Below are 18,243 nucleotides of genomic sequence, written 5' to 3' on the forward strand. Positions count from 1 at the left end.
AATTGCAAAAGCTTTCTACCAATTTACTGATTTCTGTCTCTCACCAAGAGCTGATTCAGTGCTTACAGGACAGTGAGATCTTAATTGTTTTTGTCTGTTACATGTAAATGAACTAATGATCTTTTTCCTGTATTTATAATGTGTCTGAAATCAGATCTGGTACTGTAAGAAAATTTACATTTTTTCTTCAAATAAACATAGTGACTTAGAAGTATAAATGGTAGATCATGCATATCAGTGTATTATAATTTGCTTCTATAGAGTTGTAGTAAAATCCCTTTTTTATGAAAAATATTAAGGATCAAATTTTGGACGTCTCATGTTTGTATTTCACTGCACTGTTATGACTCTTATTAAGTAAAGTAATTAAGTGGGTTTAATATGCATCTGTGACAATAAGTAATTTAAATTTAATGTTTGGTTTTGAAGTTATTAGACAGCCATGTCTCTACACTTATGTATTTCCAAATACTGTATGAAATACTGAGAAGCACAGTTAGAACTAGTCCTCAAACACATGAATTATCTGCATAGGAATAGTAATCTAAATCATGTCTTTAGATCTGTTCCAAAAAAGAAAGAAAATTCTTGCTGAATAATAAATAATCAAAGCCAGGATGGAAACGTCCAAATATACAAGAGTAAGCTGGAAAGGAGCTGATCTGTTTCTTAACAATACTACTAATACTAGTAAATAATTTCCTGATATTCACACTTTTAATATTTCAATTTCTTCAAAACACAGCAGCTTAGATTCCACCAGTGATTGGAAGCTAGCTTGTATTGCCACAATGTTGACTTGAAGTAGCAACCAATGAATTTTGACAGGCTAACACATCAAATATGTCTATAATCAAGGAGGCTTCTTGTGTCAGAAGGATCTATTAATGGTAGATGAATCTGAATGCCTGAATGCCTGTGGAACTTCTGTTTTACATTGTATTGTGGAAACAGGCAGCCAGTCAGCCATGCAGGTGACAAATAGCCAATATCAAGGTTGTGTGGCAGGGTTCTCAAATCCTTAAAATAAGTAGGGACAGATTCAAGAAGTCCAGGAAAAGGTGTTATGTGATGTTAGCTTACCATTATATATTCTAATATATTTTTATTTACAGTTTTGCAACTTTCAGCTTATTTGTAAACTCTTCTTATGTTAGACTTACTCATGTGAAGAGCTGTGTAAGTCAATTATCTGAGTCAGTACTCGAAACCCACTGGAAACAATTTATTCTTTTTATCTACTTTACATACTCTTTGCAGTGTGGTAAAAATCAGCACAGAGCCATGAGAGGCAGTGCACACTTACGTGAGCTGCCTTGCGAGCAACTACTTGAATTAGGAAGGGCTGTCAAAGAATGTTTTAAAATAAAAGATATAGGAAGTATTTATAATTTTCAATAAATAAAGCAAAAATTTTATGTAGAACACTTGCTTTGTTTCTGATTTTCCTAATAATCAATAAAAGCTGAACAAAAATTCATCTTAATTTTAGAAGTATATACTACACTTGCCTGTACCTTGCGGCACCTTCAAGGTTGCAGCAATTGAGGAAAAAATCTTCATGTGATTCATACAAAATTAAAGACAGAAGCAGGAAACCTGTGATGTTTACTGAGATAAAGACCACATGTAATGGGATAAAAGCAAAAATGGAAATATTGAAGGATACAGTATTGAAGAATACAGTATTGAGGTTTACAGGCAAATATAAATTACTGGGTAAAGAAATCACGTAATAATTTTCTTGGTTGTATTTTACTGGCAAACTGTGGATTTTAGGCTTGAACATAAAGTATTAGTATATTAGAATATTGTTATAGTAGAACGTTGCTTGCACTACAGTTATTACTGAACAGAAATACTCTAATATTCACCAAAATGCACAGATGTGTTTTGTTCATCAGTCACCTGACAAATGCAGTAAGATCAGTCATATACAGCCATTAAAACCCTAAAGGTGTACACTTTTCTCCCTTTAACCCCAAAGAAATTCAATATTAACCCATAACTTTTCAGTATTTTATGTTTTTGTATCAGGAGCTTTCCCAACCTGCCAATAAATATAGCTAATAGCTTCATCTTTGCAGCTTCTTATATTTGTATTTTCTAATTATTGGACATTCATGTTTAAATCACTCCTTTTTTTCCTTCTTAACCAGACTTTACAAAACCAAGTGATTGATTTAATTTGTGGTGGGGGGGTTGGGGGTTTTTTGGGGTGTGTGTGTGGTTTTTTTGTTTGTTTGGTTTTTGTTTTTTGTTTTTCCCCTGCTGGATTTCAGACTATGGTACTGAAAGCAAATGTCTGTTAGGAATATTTCATATTAGTATGAATAACAGAAATTAGGAATCAATGCCTTAGCTTTCATTAGGGCCATTCTTCTATAGAATGACATGGCTTTACTTTGAGACCTCCATTATGTAGCTAACTTGAGAAAAGGCAGCAAAACCTATTCATAACCTTACCACAGCATATGTGCTTTATGTCCCAACTTTGCCCCAAAGGGTGTATTCACATATTCAGATGGAGTACCAGATTGTATGTAGAATACTCATTGGTTTTCCCCTCTTGACTTTCTTCCCCCACACAGAGATGAGCTGCAGGAGTCATACAGTTTCTTATTCCAAACATAGATGAAAAGCTGTGCTCAGCATTAGTCTCACAATTATGATCTCAGTGCTTCAGCTACTGAGCATAAATGAGGAGCCTTCCTCTCATCTCCCTCCACTCTCCTTGTCTTCAGGCTTCTGGTGTGTCTTTGAACAGACTATTCACTAAAGTATTGCTTCTCTGAGGGGTAAAAGTGGTGTAGGTGGATGGAAATAGTGACATTCTTTCTAGAGGTTAGTGGGAGGAAAGGAACAAGTCTTCATCCAGCAACAGCTGAATCTTCCTCTGGTACTGATCAAATAAACATGCTTTGCAAAAGTGTAATACAACTGTATGGCAATTTCACATATCTTAGTGTGAATTTTTTTATTCATATAGGCAAGATGTTCTGTCAGAATACAGTAGAAGCAATAATTTACCTTCTGCAGTTTATTTGTGGTGTCATAACAATCACGGGAAAAATAGGTTCATGTGTAGCTAAGGCTGCTTGCCAGTTCTACAGCTTCATACAGGGAAGTTAACTAATATTGCATTCAGCAAAATATGAGTATCAAGGAACCAGCAATAAAATTTCTATTGACTTCAGCAGATTATGAATTTAGTGCCTTACAAATGTCATTCACGAGCAGAAAGGACACAGTTTATTTCCTTTGTGTTATTTGTGATGTGAAACACAACCTATATTATATAAGGATATTAGTTTGTTTTTATTGAAGATATACTACTGTAAATAACCATACAGACTTTGATTTGTAAATAAATGCCCTTTGTCGTCTTTAAAAATAGAGAACACAATTCTGTGTAAGTCTAACTTTTAAGTTTCCTTTAAAGTTTTCAGTGCTTCAGCCATTTGTTCAATGGGTTGGACAGTGGTTATAGCAGAAAAAATGCTGCCGTGCCATACACAAATACATATGCATAAAAAATTTACAGTGATAAAAGTATTCTTTGTGTTCTTGTCTTTCAAGACATTAGTGAAGGTAATGACTAAATTACTTCTTGAAATGTTTTAATAATATCTATACAATTTCTCTTACTATATATTTACTCTTTCTATGCCAAATACCTTTTTTTTTTTTTTATCAAAGTCTATAATCTTGGACATAAAAGAAAGTCTATTTTACTTTGTCAGAGTAACTATACATTAATAGCCTTTTGTATAAGATGGTTCCAGTTTTGGTCAACAGTATTTTAATCCTTATGTCTTGACTAATGTAAGTTAGAGCTTGGTTTATGAATCTGCTACATGTATTTTGTATGTGACTTAAAAGGTGAACTTTCTTTTTGCAGTCAAGACTTGTGGATCCAATCTGCAGGGACCTGGAGGCACTTTCACATCACCCAATTTTCCATTCCAGTATGACAGTAATGCTCAGTGTGTGTGGGTCATCACAACTATCAATACTAATAAGGTAAGTTTAAAATTCTGTCTTTGCTTTAAAAAAAATAATACTAAAAAGCACATGTAGACCATTAAATTTGTCACTAATATGATTTATCTCTGCAGTCCAGCTTCTGTACTTGGTGCATTGCAGACATTTTTAAGAAATGGCTGATGTTGGATGGGTGTGGACAGATGTTAAAACCTGTTTTTTTCCCCTAAGAGCGTTTTGCTTTTTGTATGCTGAGTAGATGCTATCATGTCTTTATGTGTTTCTCTAAATGAATTCCCAGAAGAAACTACTCAGTGGTATGAAGCACTGTCATGGGTCCACTAATACTGTGTTACAATCAGTAGAGCTGTTTTGTGTGTACGATTGTTTATATCATGTTTGGCCTTAGACTATGTGAGAAATCACTGAAGTTCATGAATTCACTTTCACTTCATGAAAGACTGTTTTAAAACGGTGTAATTTATTTCATTGTCTGAACCACTGTATTAAAATCCTATATACTTTATATCTACGCTTTAAACCAAAAGTACTAGGAGTTTGGGTAATGCCAGTAGAGCAATAAAGCTAAGTTATGACACCAGTTGTCTTTAAATTCAAGAGCTAGGCACCTGGCAGCAGTGGCTATATTCTATTTCCAGGTGTATCATTTTATATGAACTGAGTGTAATGGACTTGTTCAGCTGTAATAAAATTAAAATTAGCAGTACAGCTCAGGAATGCTTTATAAAGGTCCACCAACATCTGTGTTTGCTGGTACATGGGTATATTCTGCCTCCTAATTTCTGTTTTATATTACCTTGCATCACACTTCATTAATTGATCAGAGAGGCCTAGAAAACCTACTCTTTTACACCTGAGTTTATCAAAGGACTCGGTTAAAACATGATTACATTTCAGAAGCCATTTAACTACATTAGTGCATTTCTCCCTCTAGTCTTACAAAGTCCTGTGTGGAAGCCACCCTTATGCTCCACTTTGGAAGAAGAAAAAAGGATATTTAATCAAGTGATTTGAATATTCATAGTGAAGAAGCTAGCTGTGTTTGACAGGGGAGGGAGGGTTGTTTGTTTTATCCTTGTTCCAAGGACTGCTCACCCAATTTATTCAATATATAGATCATCAAAAAGGTGTCAAGAGTCCTTCAAAGATGATGCAGTCTCTGTCCCACAGATGGGTAAAAAGTACAAAAGTAATAGTTAAGATCCATTTCTCTGGCCCTTCATATTTTTATTTCATCAATCAAAACCTGTTGATGATCAAGATGAAATCTGTGCACATCCAGAATTTCTGAGAGAAATTTCTGTCAAATGTGGCAATTTAATATAATTTTTTTTTGAGGAAATTCAATGCAGCTCTTACACTTTGAACAAGTGCTCCAAATGGCTTGAAAACCACCACTGAGCTGTTGCATAGAATGAATTTAAGACCTTTTTGGCTACATTTTGCATAAAACGGTTTCCTTTCTTAGATGCAACATGGACATGTCTACGTAACAAAAAAAGTCTAGTAAGTTTTTATATATTCTACCAATAGCAGAAGCAAAACTTTAAGCTCACAGACTGGTATGGATCTACTGTCAAATTACAGGTGACTGCAAGTTTAAGATTAAATGACTTGAAGAGTGTTAAGTATCATACTCAGACAGAGGTATTCATGTCCTAGTGCTGCCTTCCTCCTCCCTCCCTGCCAATTCACAACATGGTGATGCAGTGTTATCTTCAAAAGCTCAGAACTTTATTTTGACCAAAAGAATTTGTTGGTGGAGTGTTCAAAAACATTATTCCTCCATATTATTTTCCTTACTAATTTCCAGTTTCTGCTTTTAAGGAACTTTGAATTTATAGCTGAGTGCAGGAAATTAAGAATGAATAAATTCTTTGTCTCTGCTTGTCAGTGTGGTTCAGAGTTATGGAATGATTAAGCTTGGAACAGACCTCTGGAGATCTTCCAGTGGAACTCCCTTGCTCAAGCAGGGCCACCTAGAGACGGCTGCCGAAACAGTCATGGAATATCTCAAAAGATGGTGACTCCACAACCTCTCTGGGCAACCAGTGCTAGAGCTTAATTACCCTCACAGTGGAAAACTGTTTCCTGATGCTCAGGCAGAACCTCCTGTGTTTCAGTTTGTGCCCATTGCCTCTGGTCCTGTTACTGGGTATCAGTAGAGTTTGGTTCCCTCTTCTTTACATCCTCCCTTCAGGTGTTTATGCACATTAAGATCCCCCTGAACCTTCTCTTCTCTAAGCTAAGCAAACCCAGCTCTTTCAACCTTTCCTTCTTGAGAGATGCTCCAATACCTTAATCATCGTTGAGTCTGGGAAGAAGTTGGGTAGGATGGAGTTTGTTTTTTTTTTTTTCTTATTTCTCACTTCTGTATTCTATTTTTAATTGGCAGTAAATTAAATGAGGCTTAGTCAGGTAGAGTCTGTTTTGCCTGTGATGGTATCTAGTGAGTGATCTCCCTGTCCTCTCAAACCAAGAGCTTTTTCATCCCATTTTCTCATCCTGTTTTTCTGAAGGGGAATGATAGGGAGGCTTGGTGAGCACCTGGCAGATAGTGATGTTTAAATTACCACAAATTAATATTTTTATGTCTCCTCATTTATTTAAATACTGTGAAAGTGTTGAGTAAAAGAGTGAAAACAAGAGTTAAGAACAGGTCACTTAGGGACAATTAAATATGAACTTTTATATAAGGCCATAATCAAGAATACTTGTTAGTGGATGGTACATCAGAGAGTTATGTTAGTAATAAGAATGCAAAGAAGTAATGCTAAAATAAGGTATTTTATTTCAAAACATGAATGTTGGACACTGTTCCTGCATTTCTGTGATATACCACTGAATTTACTAGCCTCTGAGAAGCCTTAGAATCATCATGAGCAGATTGTACTGCAAGGAGTTATCCTCTTACAGGTAAGTTTGTAAATGCTTCAGCATTACACCAAAAATACTGTTCTTTATATGTTATAGGTTGAATGTAATTATACAATATACAAATATATTTGATATTGCAATGAAATTCAGACTCACAGATAAGTATTGGGTTTTTTAAATAGCAGGTAGATAAAAGTTTTACAATGTTATCTGAAACAACATTCAGGTATGTTTATAGTTTTCAGTATAAACAGAAAAGGTGTCTAGCACTGATTATAGGAACCTAGACTTGCTGAGGTTAAAAGAAAATGAGATTATTTTACAAGTTAGATCAATTTCTTTTTGGCATATATTGAGGAATCTGCATGTATAAAGTTTTTGCTTACATAATCAGTGGTTTAATGTGTTCCATTTTGATTCCTGCTAACAGTACCTTATTTTCCTGAACACAATAATGCTTGCCTTGCATGACTACTACAAGGCATAACTTTTGATGTTTACCTTGAAGTCAAAAGCATCATTGATGTATAATGAAGATCAGCCATTAAGAGTTATTTATAATGAGTGAAAGAAATGATGTCATGATGTTCATTATAACATGGCAATATTTACAGGATTTTGTATCACAGCCATGAGAACCATGAGGACTTATTGATCCTGATATTTCAGGACTTATTGATTTCAGAGCTGCTTCTGTTGCATCATTTGCAACAAAGTAGCTCAGAAATTGAGAATCTTCTGAGGAAGAAAGCATCAAACGAAAGACCCTGAAAGGAACTTTAACTCTGGTGTATATGGACATTCCTCCCATGTCTACATGCCTATTCCAGGATTGAATCTGGCTAATTTTCTTCCATGACTGGTTTCAGAAATAAGTTTGATATCAGTACAGTATGAAAGTAATATTGTTTCAGGCAATCAATTACCTCCTTAGCTTTGTACTGCTTTACAGTTGGTCTCTAGCCTCATACAGTTAACCAGACATGCTGTTAATCCCCAGGTATTGTTGGCAGTGGAGTAGAACCATGACTACATCCCTCAAACAGGGCCACAGAACATTGTGAGTGTACTATTGGAAAGTAGAGAAATTGAATACAAAAACAGTTGTGAAAGGAAGGTCATATGGATGGCAGTCAGTAATAAAATTTATTGATGAAGATGCAGCAACACATCTGATACCAGTGAGATCCACATATTTCTACTGTTCTTATCCATGGGTTTTGCATGCTTATTTTTATCAGGATCCTGTTCTGTGGAGTTGATCAGTTCAAGAGAAAATAATTAAGATTATGATTAGAAATAAATCTATGATGTTCCAAAGCTCTGAATAGTGATCCAGTGGAAAAAGAAATATGGGGAATTTGTACATAACTTTTTTAACAGTGAAATATGTGTGATTGCCTGCATGGTATCATACCCAGTAAAAATGGTTGTATTGTTTTTTAAAAGAAAAGTCTTCTGAACTTTTTCAACTGCTGCTTATTGAAACATATACTCTTAAATTCTGCTTAAATGTGAAGTATTTCGGAACAGTTGAACATCTTTCATATAGGAAATTTACAGTCGATTTAGAAAGAGTTAACTTTATAAGAATGTTTTTCCCAAATGTTTTAACTCTCCCCCCGCTAAATACTGAAGCTATACTGACATTTATTTTACTGTAGTTGTGGAAAATCCAAGAGGAAACCATGAGCTAACCTAACTTAAACAGTATATTGCGGGTTTATGTTCAACTTGCTGTTCATGAGGAGCCCCACTGCCTTTTCTGCAAAGCTCCTTTCCAGCCAGTTGGCCCTGAGTATGTACCAGTGCATGAAGTTGTTCCTCCCCAGAGGCAGAAACTTCCATTTCCATTTGTAGAACTTTGTGATGTTCCTGTCAGCCCATTTCATCAGCCTGTCAAGGTCCCCCTGAATAGCAGCACAACCCTCTGGTGTATCAACTACTCCTCACAGTTCTACATCATCTTAAAACTTGCTGAGGATCGTCTCAGTACTATCATCAAGGTCATTAATGAGAATGTGGAGCAGGACTGGACCCAGTACTGACCCTTGGGGCACAAGAAGAGTGACTGGCCTCCAGCTGGGTTTCTTACCTCACTGTAGATTCATCTCCCCATATTCCATCAGTTTTTCTGTAAGAATGTCATGAAAGAGGCTGTTGAAAACCATACTGAAGTTCAAGATCAGCATCCACTGCTCTCCGGTCATCTGCCAAGCCAGTCTTCTCATTGTATAAGGCTATCAGGTTGATCAGGCATGATTTCCCCTTCATAAATCCATGCTTGCTACGTTCAGACATCTTCCTGTCCTTAGTACATTTGGAAATGCTGTCCAGGAGGATTTGTTCCATCACCTTCCCACAAATCAAGGTAAGGCTGACAGTAGTTCCCCAGATACTCTTTCTTACCTTTCTGGAAGATAGGAATGAAGTTTTCATTCTTCCAATCCTCAGGAATCACTTCCTGTTCATCATGACCTTTCAGAGATGATTGAGAGTGGCCTCACAGTAACACTGGCCAGCTCCCTCAGCACTCGTATATACAACCCTTAGGCTCCGTGGACTTGTGTATATCCAGTTTGTTTAAATGTTCCCTAACCTAATCCTCATGCAGCAAGAATAAATCTTCCTTACTCCAGACTTTCCCTCTAATCTCAGGGGACTGGGATTCTTAAACACTAGTCTCATCAATGAAGACAGACCTTCTTCACTTCAGTACATTGATCTTTTCAGCGTTCTTTGTCACTATGCAACCTGCCCCATTCAGTGGACAGCCCCTGTTTTCTGTCATAAACCTTCTGCTGCTGACATACCTGTAGAAGTCCTTCTTATTAATTCATGTCTTTTGCCAGACTTTACCCCACATGGGCTTTGGCTTTCCTAGAAATATCCCTGCATACTCAGAGGAGTGTCTCTATATTCCTGGGTGTCCTGATCCTGATACCGTCTCTCTTATGCTTCCATTTTATGTTTGAGTTTAGTCTGGAGCAACTAATTCATCCATACAGGCCTACTACTACCTTTGCTTGTTTGTCTGTTCATTGGGATGAACCATTACTGAGCTTGGAGGTAATGATCCTTGAAATCAAACAGGTTTCTGGACTGTTGTCTCCAGAAACATCTGCACGGGATTCTTCAAAACAGAAACCTAAGCAAAGTCATCAAGGCTGTGTTCTGCCTTTTGCCTTGCCTCTTTCCTTTCAGGATCCTGAACTCCACCGACCCATGGCCACTGCAGTCCAGGCTGCCCCAACCTTTAGGTTCCCAACCAGGTCTTTCTTGTTTGTAAGGAGGTCCAGCAGAACACGCTCCCTTCTAAGCTTTCAGTCACCTGTGTTAGGAAGTTGTCATCAATACACTCCCTAAATGTCCTTGATGACTTGCGCCCTGCTTTGTTGCCTTCCTAGGAGATATTGCGGTGGTTGAAATTCCCTGTGAGGATCAGTACCTGCACATATGAAGCTTCTCCAACAATGTATGATGGAGGAAATTCATGGACAGTTTTCCCACTTCAAGATTGACCATTTTTTTTTTAATATAAATCAAAAAAGTGATTTTGTCACATTTTTTTCCATGGCTACTCTGGAATCAACTAAAGCTTTGTTGACCAAAAATAGCAGAACTATAGTTCCAGAGATCTGCTTGAAAGAACATTCAAGGAAATCATGCCTCTCTGTGGTACTCTAAAAGTGCAACAGAATTTAAAGTTCTTCGCTTTGGCCTGAACTGTGATTCTCATATTATTAACTCCTTGGGTCCATATGAAATATACTCCTGAACAACTGCACATAAATGAGAATAAGGATTTCTCAGTTTGAACTCCACTTGATTACATTTCTCACATCTAGTAAGGGAAATGATATTTGAATATCTCTTGGGATGTTGTACAAACTCATCAATTACATTTTGGGCCATGCTATCAATTGCTGGTAATTTATTCTGACATTAGGTAATGGGATCTTGTAATTTTATGTTTACATTTTGAATATAATCAAAGATCTTTGTGTTTTTTATGGCAGAATTCCCTTCCCCACTGCAGCCGCAGTGCATTTTTTCTACTGCTTTTCTTCTACAAAATTAAAACTTGTTTTCCTTTCATTGTTTCTATATCAGATCAGATGCTTGAACAACATTTCTTACCAATAAACAGCTGGACATACTGTTTATAACTGTTTATGGTATCACATTTGGTTTATTCTAGCTCAGATATGAACTGTGTGCACAGAAAGCAGGCTGCAGGCGGAATTTTAGTTACTTGCATCTTGTGCCAGATCAGTCTTTTTCTTGGCTCCGGTTATGATCTATTGTTCATGCAACTAGTAACATAGAGTTGGTTTATTCATAGACTGACAGCTCTTCTTAAAGGGAGACAGCAGTTTACAGCCTCTGAAGTGGAAAAGAGAAGCCCATAGCAGAGGACTTATTTTACTTACAGATTTGTGTAGGAATACCATAGGTAGAGGAAGTTAATGATTTCTGATGGGCTTAACCAATACAGAGATTTATATATAGAGAGATATAGATATAGATACATATTTAAGCAAGAGGAAGAAACTTTTTTTCTTTAACACTGGAAGGCCAATTCAGTTAATATCAACAAGACAGAAAAAAACAGAAAAGCATTATCTATGAAATCTGCTTCAACACAAACCATTATAATTTTGTTAATACAAAAGATGTCTTTAAATTTCCCTGCACGAAATACCTACAAAGTCCCATCTTACCAAAGTAAACACTGGGTGGATTGATACAGCATTTTTTAGAAAAGCTGGAAACCATCACAATTTGATGTTCTAAAATAATGAGTGTCATTTCTTGAACTTAAACAATTATGATCATGAAAGCATTTTCATATTGTTTTAAAAATTGCAAGATTATCTGTATTGTGTTGTCTGAATGAAAAAACCTCATTTTGTGTGTTTTATTGTTTCCATAACTCAAATAGCTACTGCTGCTTGCAGTGACAGAAATTCTGCAGCTGTTCCTTGACCTTTTCCAGAAGATCTTTGTTAATTTTAAAACACAGAATGAATGATACACATGATAAAATTCCAGACAGTGAGGGAAAGAAAGCTGTTATGTGCTATTAATATGCATACTGTAGAAAAAACCCCCAACAAATAAAATACATATGTAGATTTGTAGACTATAAATCTGCAAATTACCTGTTTGAGAGGTGGAGTGAAATCATACGGTAATTCTTCATTATAGTTGTGCTCTCAAATTATGGTGCTTCAAATGCTTTAGGTATTTTACCAATATAAGAATGGTGTACTTAATTATTTTGTTCTTAACTAATCCCTAAAAAAAACCTTGTTGTTGTTGTTGTTGTATACAATAATATTAGTTTGCTGCATACCTCTGCTTTAGCTTAGCAAAATAAACTGGCCTCATTACTAATTAAGTAAGATCACCGTTTCCAGGACTGCACCAAGGCATGATTGTTTTTTTCATTTGTATCTTCACTTGCTTCCTTTTCATTTGTTACTAGGTAAACTCTGAAGGTTGCATAATTCTTTCAGCTTCACTTAACATAAAGGGCTGTTGTTAGACAGTGAATGTCTTGGTTTATTAATTTTTCTTTGCCATATATAGTATACATAGAGCTACACCAGACCTGTTAGGCAGTAATTGCTAGATAATTGTTATCATAGCATGCTAAAAACATTTTTGGACAAAAGAAAGACAAATAATGCAGAGATACTCATTGTCGGGTCAGTACAAATCCTGTGGGTTTTTCACTACTAATGGCAAAAATGCTATTTTCTGGGTTACATTAAACCTTCATTCATGTAATTTCCTTAGATAGCATGTGGGATAACAAAATTGCAATTTTGACTATTGATTTTGCCCTTCAAAAGGATGGGCAACAAAATGATCAGTTTAAATTTAACAACAGGCTAAAATACCAGTGAAATCTGAATTAAGGCTAAAGTTAACCAGAGTTCAAGTCTTATGACTTATACTTGCTGGTTTTTTTTGTAATCCACTGACTGAAACACTGTGGAAAATGTCAGTGCTAGAATGACAGCCATTCTGACAGATCTCAGCCATATTCACACTACATATCGTTCACCACCATACATTAAGAAGGAGAAAAATAAGCAAAAGGACTCCTTTAAAAAAACCCTAAAGCTGTTTTCCAAGATTATAAAGAGAAATTAAATATATAAGGTGACTGTTAAATTTAGATAGATCAGAAAACTAGGTCCAGGTTCTGATTAGTTTACAGGCAGGAGTTCTAAAAAAAATTTTACATGATTGCATGTTATTTTTTCTTTGTCACCATTATATTTTAAATTTATATTCATTGTATTTCAAGCATAAAAGTATGCTTACTGCATGCATAAATGTATTCTTTATAATGTGTTCTTTAGAATATAGGTTTCAAAAGTTTGCCAGTGTTCCCATTCTCATCTTTCTATCTATTGAATTTTGAAATAATTTTGAAATAAGTAAAGATTTATGCCTGAGAGTTGGGAAATAGTTGGGGGTGGGTTTTCTTGGTTTTAGGCTTGTGTTTTGTTTGTTTTTGTTTTTGTTTTTTTTTTAATTATTACTTTTGCTAGGGTTTTTTTTTTGTTTGTTTGTTTGTTTTTTGTTTTTTTTGTGGATGTCAAATATCTGTTAGGAAATTTATAATCTGAATTTTGTAGTAATGGCAGAGCCTACTGAAAATTTATGACATTTGTTTCCAACTGCTATAGTCCTTCACTTTCTGAGAAACTGCTGAAATAGTTCAAAATGTCTTGGAAAGTCCTCACATGATATTTTCTACAAGTCTGAAAAAGTTTACTGAGGCAATAACTTGCAACTGCTATGGGATTGATATGGTTCTCGTTTATTCACTCTATACTAAGATATTCTTAATTAGGTTTTAAAAAATATTCTTACATTCCATTCTTCCCTTTCTCTTTCCTTATGTCATTATGTTGCTGTTTTCTTCCAGCAAAAATTTCATCTCTTAATTTCTGAGTTTTTGTGCCTTTTAAGCTAAGCCAAAAATAAGCAAAACAAATTCAGCAGAAAGCTGAGTGTTTACATTTAATTTACCACAGCTGTGTTATTTTGTTAACCGTATCTAAACTGTCAGTGAAACGTTTCCTAAGCTTGCTGTGAAGCCTAAACCCAGTTGCCATCCATATTTATTCACATTAACAGTATAAACCTCAAGCAGGCTGGGTACTTTAGCATGAACTCAAGCGCTCATTTCTTGAAGTCTCTTTTGGTCAAGCCTGTTGGAACAAACTACAGTGCAGCTCTTTTTACAAGCAAATGTCTCAAACTTCGCTTCTCCTATGCCTAGTGTGAAGATGTAATATGGGTGTCACAGTGAAATGATTAGAAAATATGAGCTCATTAAACTCAGTCTTAAATATATATTTTAATCACAATCCTGTTTTCCCATACAGATTAAAAAAGCTTGAACTGTATTTATCAACAGGAGATAATATATACTTTCATTCTATATGAAACTAGAAAGTTTAAAAATATTTCAGTTTTGTTCAGAATACATTCAGTTTCTCTGTAGTGTCAGCGATGCTGTTCTTCCATATTGTTCATGAACATTTTGATCCAGTTAAAAAAATCTGAGTGACATATATACTGCAGTTTTAAAAAAAAGTCTTAGAAATGTATGTGAAGGAGGGGAGGGGGGATTGTCTTAGCAGAGTAAGAGCATAGAAGGGAAACCAGCTATTTCTAAGGCAGGAATTTAGCAGGCTCAGGAGTGAGAGAATAGAATAAACTGCTAAATGAGAGAATTCGGAGTCGGGAGGAATGTGCATGTGCTTTGGATTATGTTGGAGAAAAATAGTATAATAAAGGAGATGTGGAGGAAAAAAATATTAATGCAATTGCAGAGGGATAAATGACGTCCTTCCATCCTGCAATTTTACTATAACTCAAAATTCATTATAAAAGGATGACAGGTCCATTTTCTTAATTATTGTAGATTTTATCTTACTAAATATTTTCCTGCCATTTCTGTGACTATAAGAGCAATGTTTTACACTCTGAAAATATGGTCTCAGCCATAGGGAATGGTTAACAGATTGTACCTATTGCAATAACTACAACAGAAGTAATTACTTCTGTTTCAGCCATCCACAATTTTAGACTCTAGTCATAACCTGAATTTCAGGTATTAACTCCACATTTGATTAAAACTTTAGAATTAAAGGCCAAATCTGAGTTCTAGTTCTGTTTGACTTTTATAAGTTCCTTAAATTGGTCTAATTTAGTTTCCCATACACGTGGAATGCAAACATTTTCTGATTTGTACTTACCATGAATATGCACACCCAAGCTAAAACTTTTAAAAAGACATATGCATATGACCCAGAGACTTTGATAGGAAATTTTCAGTACTTGCACAGTGAGCATTTGATATGTTTCAGCCTTTTTTTGTTTGATGATTTTTTGGCACAGAGACTTGTCACTTTCCTCCACAGTTGAGTTCACTTGGCTGCTCTTGTCAGTGATCTTTATAGTAAATTCTTCTGCTCAATACATACCTTTCTCTGATATTTGTTCAGAAATGGAGCTACTGGTAGTTTGTTTCCTTGTTTTCTATGAAGTGACTCCTTTAAAGATTCATGGTACCATTCTGTGGTGGATTAACCTTGGCTGTCTGCTATGTGCCAGCCCCTCCTCAACGGGTCAGGGGGAGAAAATATGGTGAAAAATCTCCTGGGTTGAGACAGTGACAGGGATATCACTCACTAGTTACCATCATTAGCAAAGCAGACTTAATTTGGGGAAACTTTGTCTCTGCTACTCCTTCCTCCTCATGCTCTTCCCCTGCTCCAGCACGAGTCCTTCCCATGGGGTGCAGTCTTTGAGGAGCAGACTGCTCCAGCGTGGGCGCCCCATGGGGTCACAGTACCTGCCAGAAACCTGCTCCAGTGCAGGCTTTTCATGGGGTCATGGTTTCCTTTGGGGCACGTCCACCTGCTCTGGCATAGGGTCTTCCATGGGCTGCAGGTGGACACCTGCTCCACTATGAACCTCCATGGGTTACAGGGGAACAACCTGCATCACCATAGTCTTGTCCACAGGCTGCAGGGGAGTGTCTTCTCCAGTGCCTGGGGCACCTCCTCCCACTCCTTCTCTACTGACCTTGGTGTCTGCAGAGTTGTTTCTCTCACATTTTCTCACTCCTCTCCTTTAGCTGCTGTTGTGCAGCATTTTTTACCTTTTCTTAAAGATGTTATCACAGAAGTGCCACCAGCTTGCCTGCTTTGCTCAGCTGCGTCCTCTCGTGGGTCTGTTTTGGAGCCAGCAAGAACTGGCTCTGTCTGACACAGGGGCAGTTCCTGATCTCTTCTCACAGAAGTCACCCCTGCAGTCCCTCCCTGCTACCAAAACCTTACCATGTAAACACAATACATTTTCACAATGCAAACTGAAGGTGATGCTTGCAGGAATATCCACTGAGACTTAAGTCTATTACTATGACTCCTGTGGTTTTGTCGCCTTCAGAATGTATAGCTGCTCATCAAGTTAGGCTGACATCCGTTAGTGACCACTCTGTTTTCTTTTTGAACAGACTGCTTACTCTCTGTGGGATGAAAAAAGGCAGACTTCTATGCTGCATGCAAAGATACCCTGTTTGGCTAACTACTGAATGGTAGAACAGAATCAGGGACAAGTTAATTAGAAGTCCTCAGCCCCTTCCTATGATTGCAGTCCTCTTGCTATTTAAGAGCAATGGTGGTGGTGGTGTTTTTATGTTTTTTTGGGGTTTTTTTTTTGATTGTTATTTTCAACTCTGACCTTAGTTTTATGAGGAAAGGATGATCATGTTTGGTTTTTTTTCATTTTTTCCTACTTATACCTATCACTATTTGTTTATAATGCTCTTGGGAAATCATACTTTTTTAGATTGTCTGGTACATTATCATCTCCCTATGTGTGGAAGTAAAAGAAAAAGTCCTTAGAGCAAAAGTACAAAAAAGTTTCAGGATTTTTCTAATCTGTCTCCTTGGAAAGCAGTAAAGTGGACTGATGTTGTTTACTACAAAAGTATTTTTTTGAAAGGTAGAAAAAGGAAGAAAATTAAAGTTAATTTAAATACAACGGTTTAAGATTACTTTTGTTTTCTTTAGAAGCTTCTTAGATTTGAGTCTTACTGTAATATACTGTAATATGCTTTTGCTGCTAACTCTGCTGTATGATCTTTTAGTCTCATCTCTTTTTATTTATTATTTACTGGGATGGTGTTATTAATGAAATACAGTTCACCTCCTTCATAATATCAGAAGCTTCACTAAATTGCTATAAAACCTTTCTACCTTAGGATCTATGTTATCAAAGAGATATAACATTAGGTACTCAAACATCACTAAAAATTAGTGAGGAAATGAATTCCAAATATAACAAATCTTGGAAAAAAACCCTCTTGTTAATAGAAAGTACAAACCCCTCTGTTAAAAGAAAGAAAAAGACTAGAATGTTTATAGCTCTTACTACTGTTCAAACTTGTGCTTATCTGGGACTGACATTCCTCCATAATTTTTGCAAAGTACATTGGAGAATGTTTTTCTAAGGCATATGAAACATATTCAGAAGACTAGATTAGACAGGAGGAAGCAGAGTTGGGAGTCTGGAACATTAACAGCTGTCTGATCAGATGAATGGGAAGGTACTGTACATTCCCCCATGTTACTGAGAAAAAGAATTCCAAATGTTCTCATATATTACCTTATAGCCTTTGTACATGTGGTGCATATACAGGTCAAAACTAGACCTATACTGTGAGTTTAAATGCCTTAGGGGTTACGTGGTGTCTACATATGATTTTATGGATCACAGCTTCAAAGTTGGGAAATCCATTTTTACTGTGTCTTTAAAATAGTCTTAAACCTCATCAGTTATTTACATGCTTTTGTGAGGCAGCCCAGAGATGTCAATGGACCTGTTAGAGTGGGTCCAGAGGAGGCCATGAAAATGACCAGAGTGCTGAAAGATCTCTCCTATAAAGAAAAGGCTGAGAAAGTTAGGGTTGTTCATCCTGGAGAAGAGGAGGCTCTAGGGAGACATTATTGTGACCTTTAATCATATAAAGGAGGATTATAAGAAAGATGGAGAAGGACCTCTTACCAGGGACCGTAGTGAAAGGACAAAGGGTAACCGTTTAAAGTAAAAGATGGTCAATATAGATTTGATATAAGAAACAACCGTTTTATGTGAGGGTGATAAGGACACTTTGCCCAGAGAACTTGTGATTCACCATCACTGGAAACATTCAAAGTCAGGTTGGACAGCTTTGAAAACCTGATAGTGAAATATGTTTCTGCTCATGGCAGGGAGGGTTGGATTACATGATATTTAAAGATCTCTTCCAACCCAAACCATTCC

At 36.2% G+C, this 18,243-nt stretch overlaps 1 protein-coding gene across 1 annotated transcript in view; it reads left to right on the plus strand.

Annotated features, from left to right (window-relative positions):
* Positions 1–18,243, plus strand: part of CSMD3 (CUB and Sushi multiple domains 3) — a 740,574-nt gene that overhangs the window by 324,537 nt on the left and 397,794 nt on the right. The window contains exon 10 of the mRNA XM_080381544.1: positions 3,902–4,023. Within this exon, the coding sequence (XP_080237670.1) occupies positions 3,902–4,023 (122 nt within the window). The remainder of the gene's footprint in view (positions 1–3,901; positions 4,024–18,243) is intronic.

The sequence above is a fragment of the Falco punctatus genome, assembly GCF_963210335.1.
Source record: "Falco punctatus genome assembly, chromosome: 3".
NCBI lineage: Eukaryota > Metazoa > Chordata > Aves > Falconiformes > Falconidae > Falco > Falco punctatus.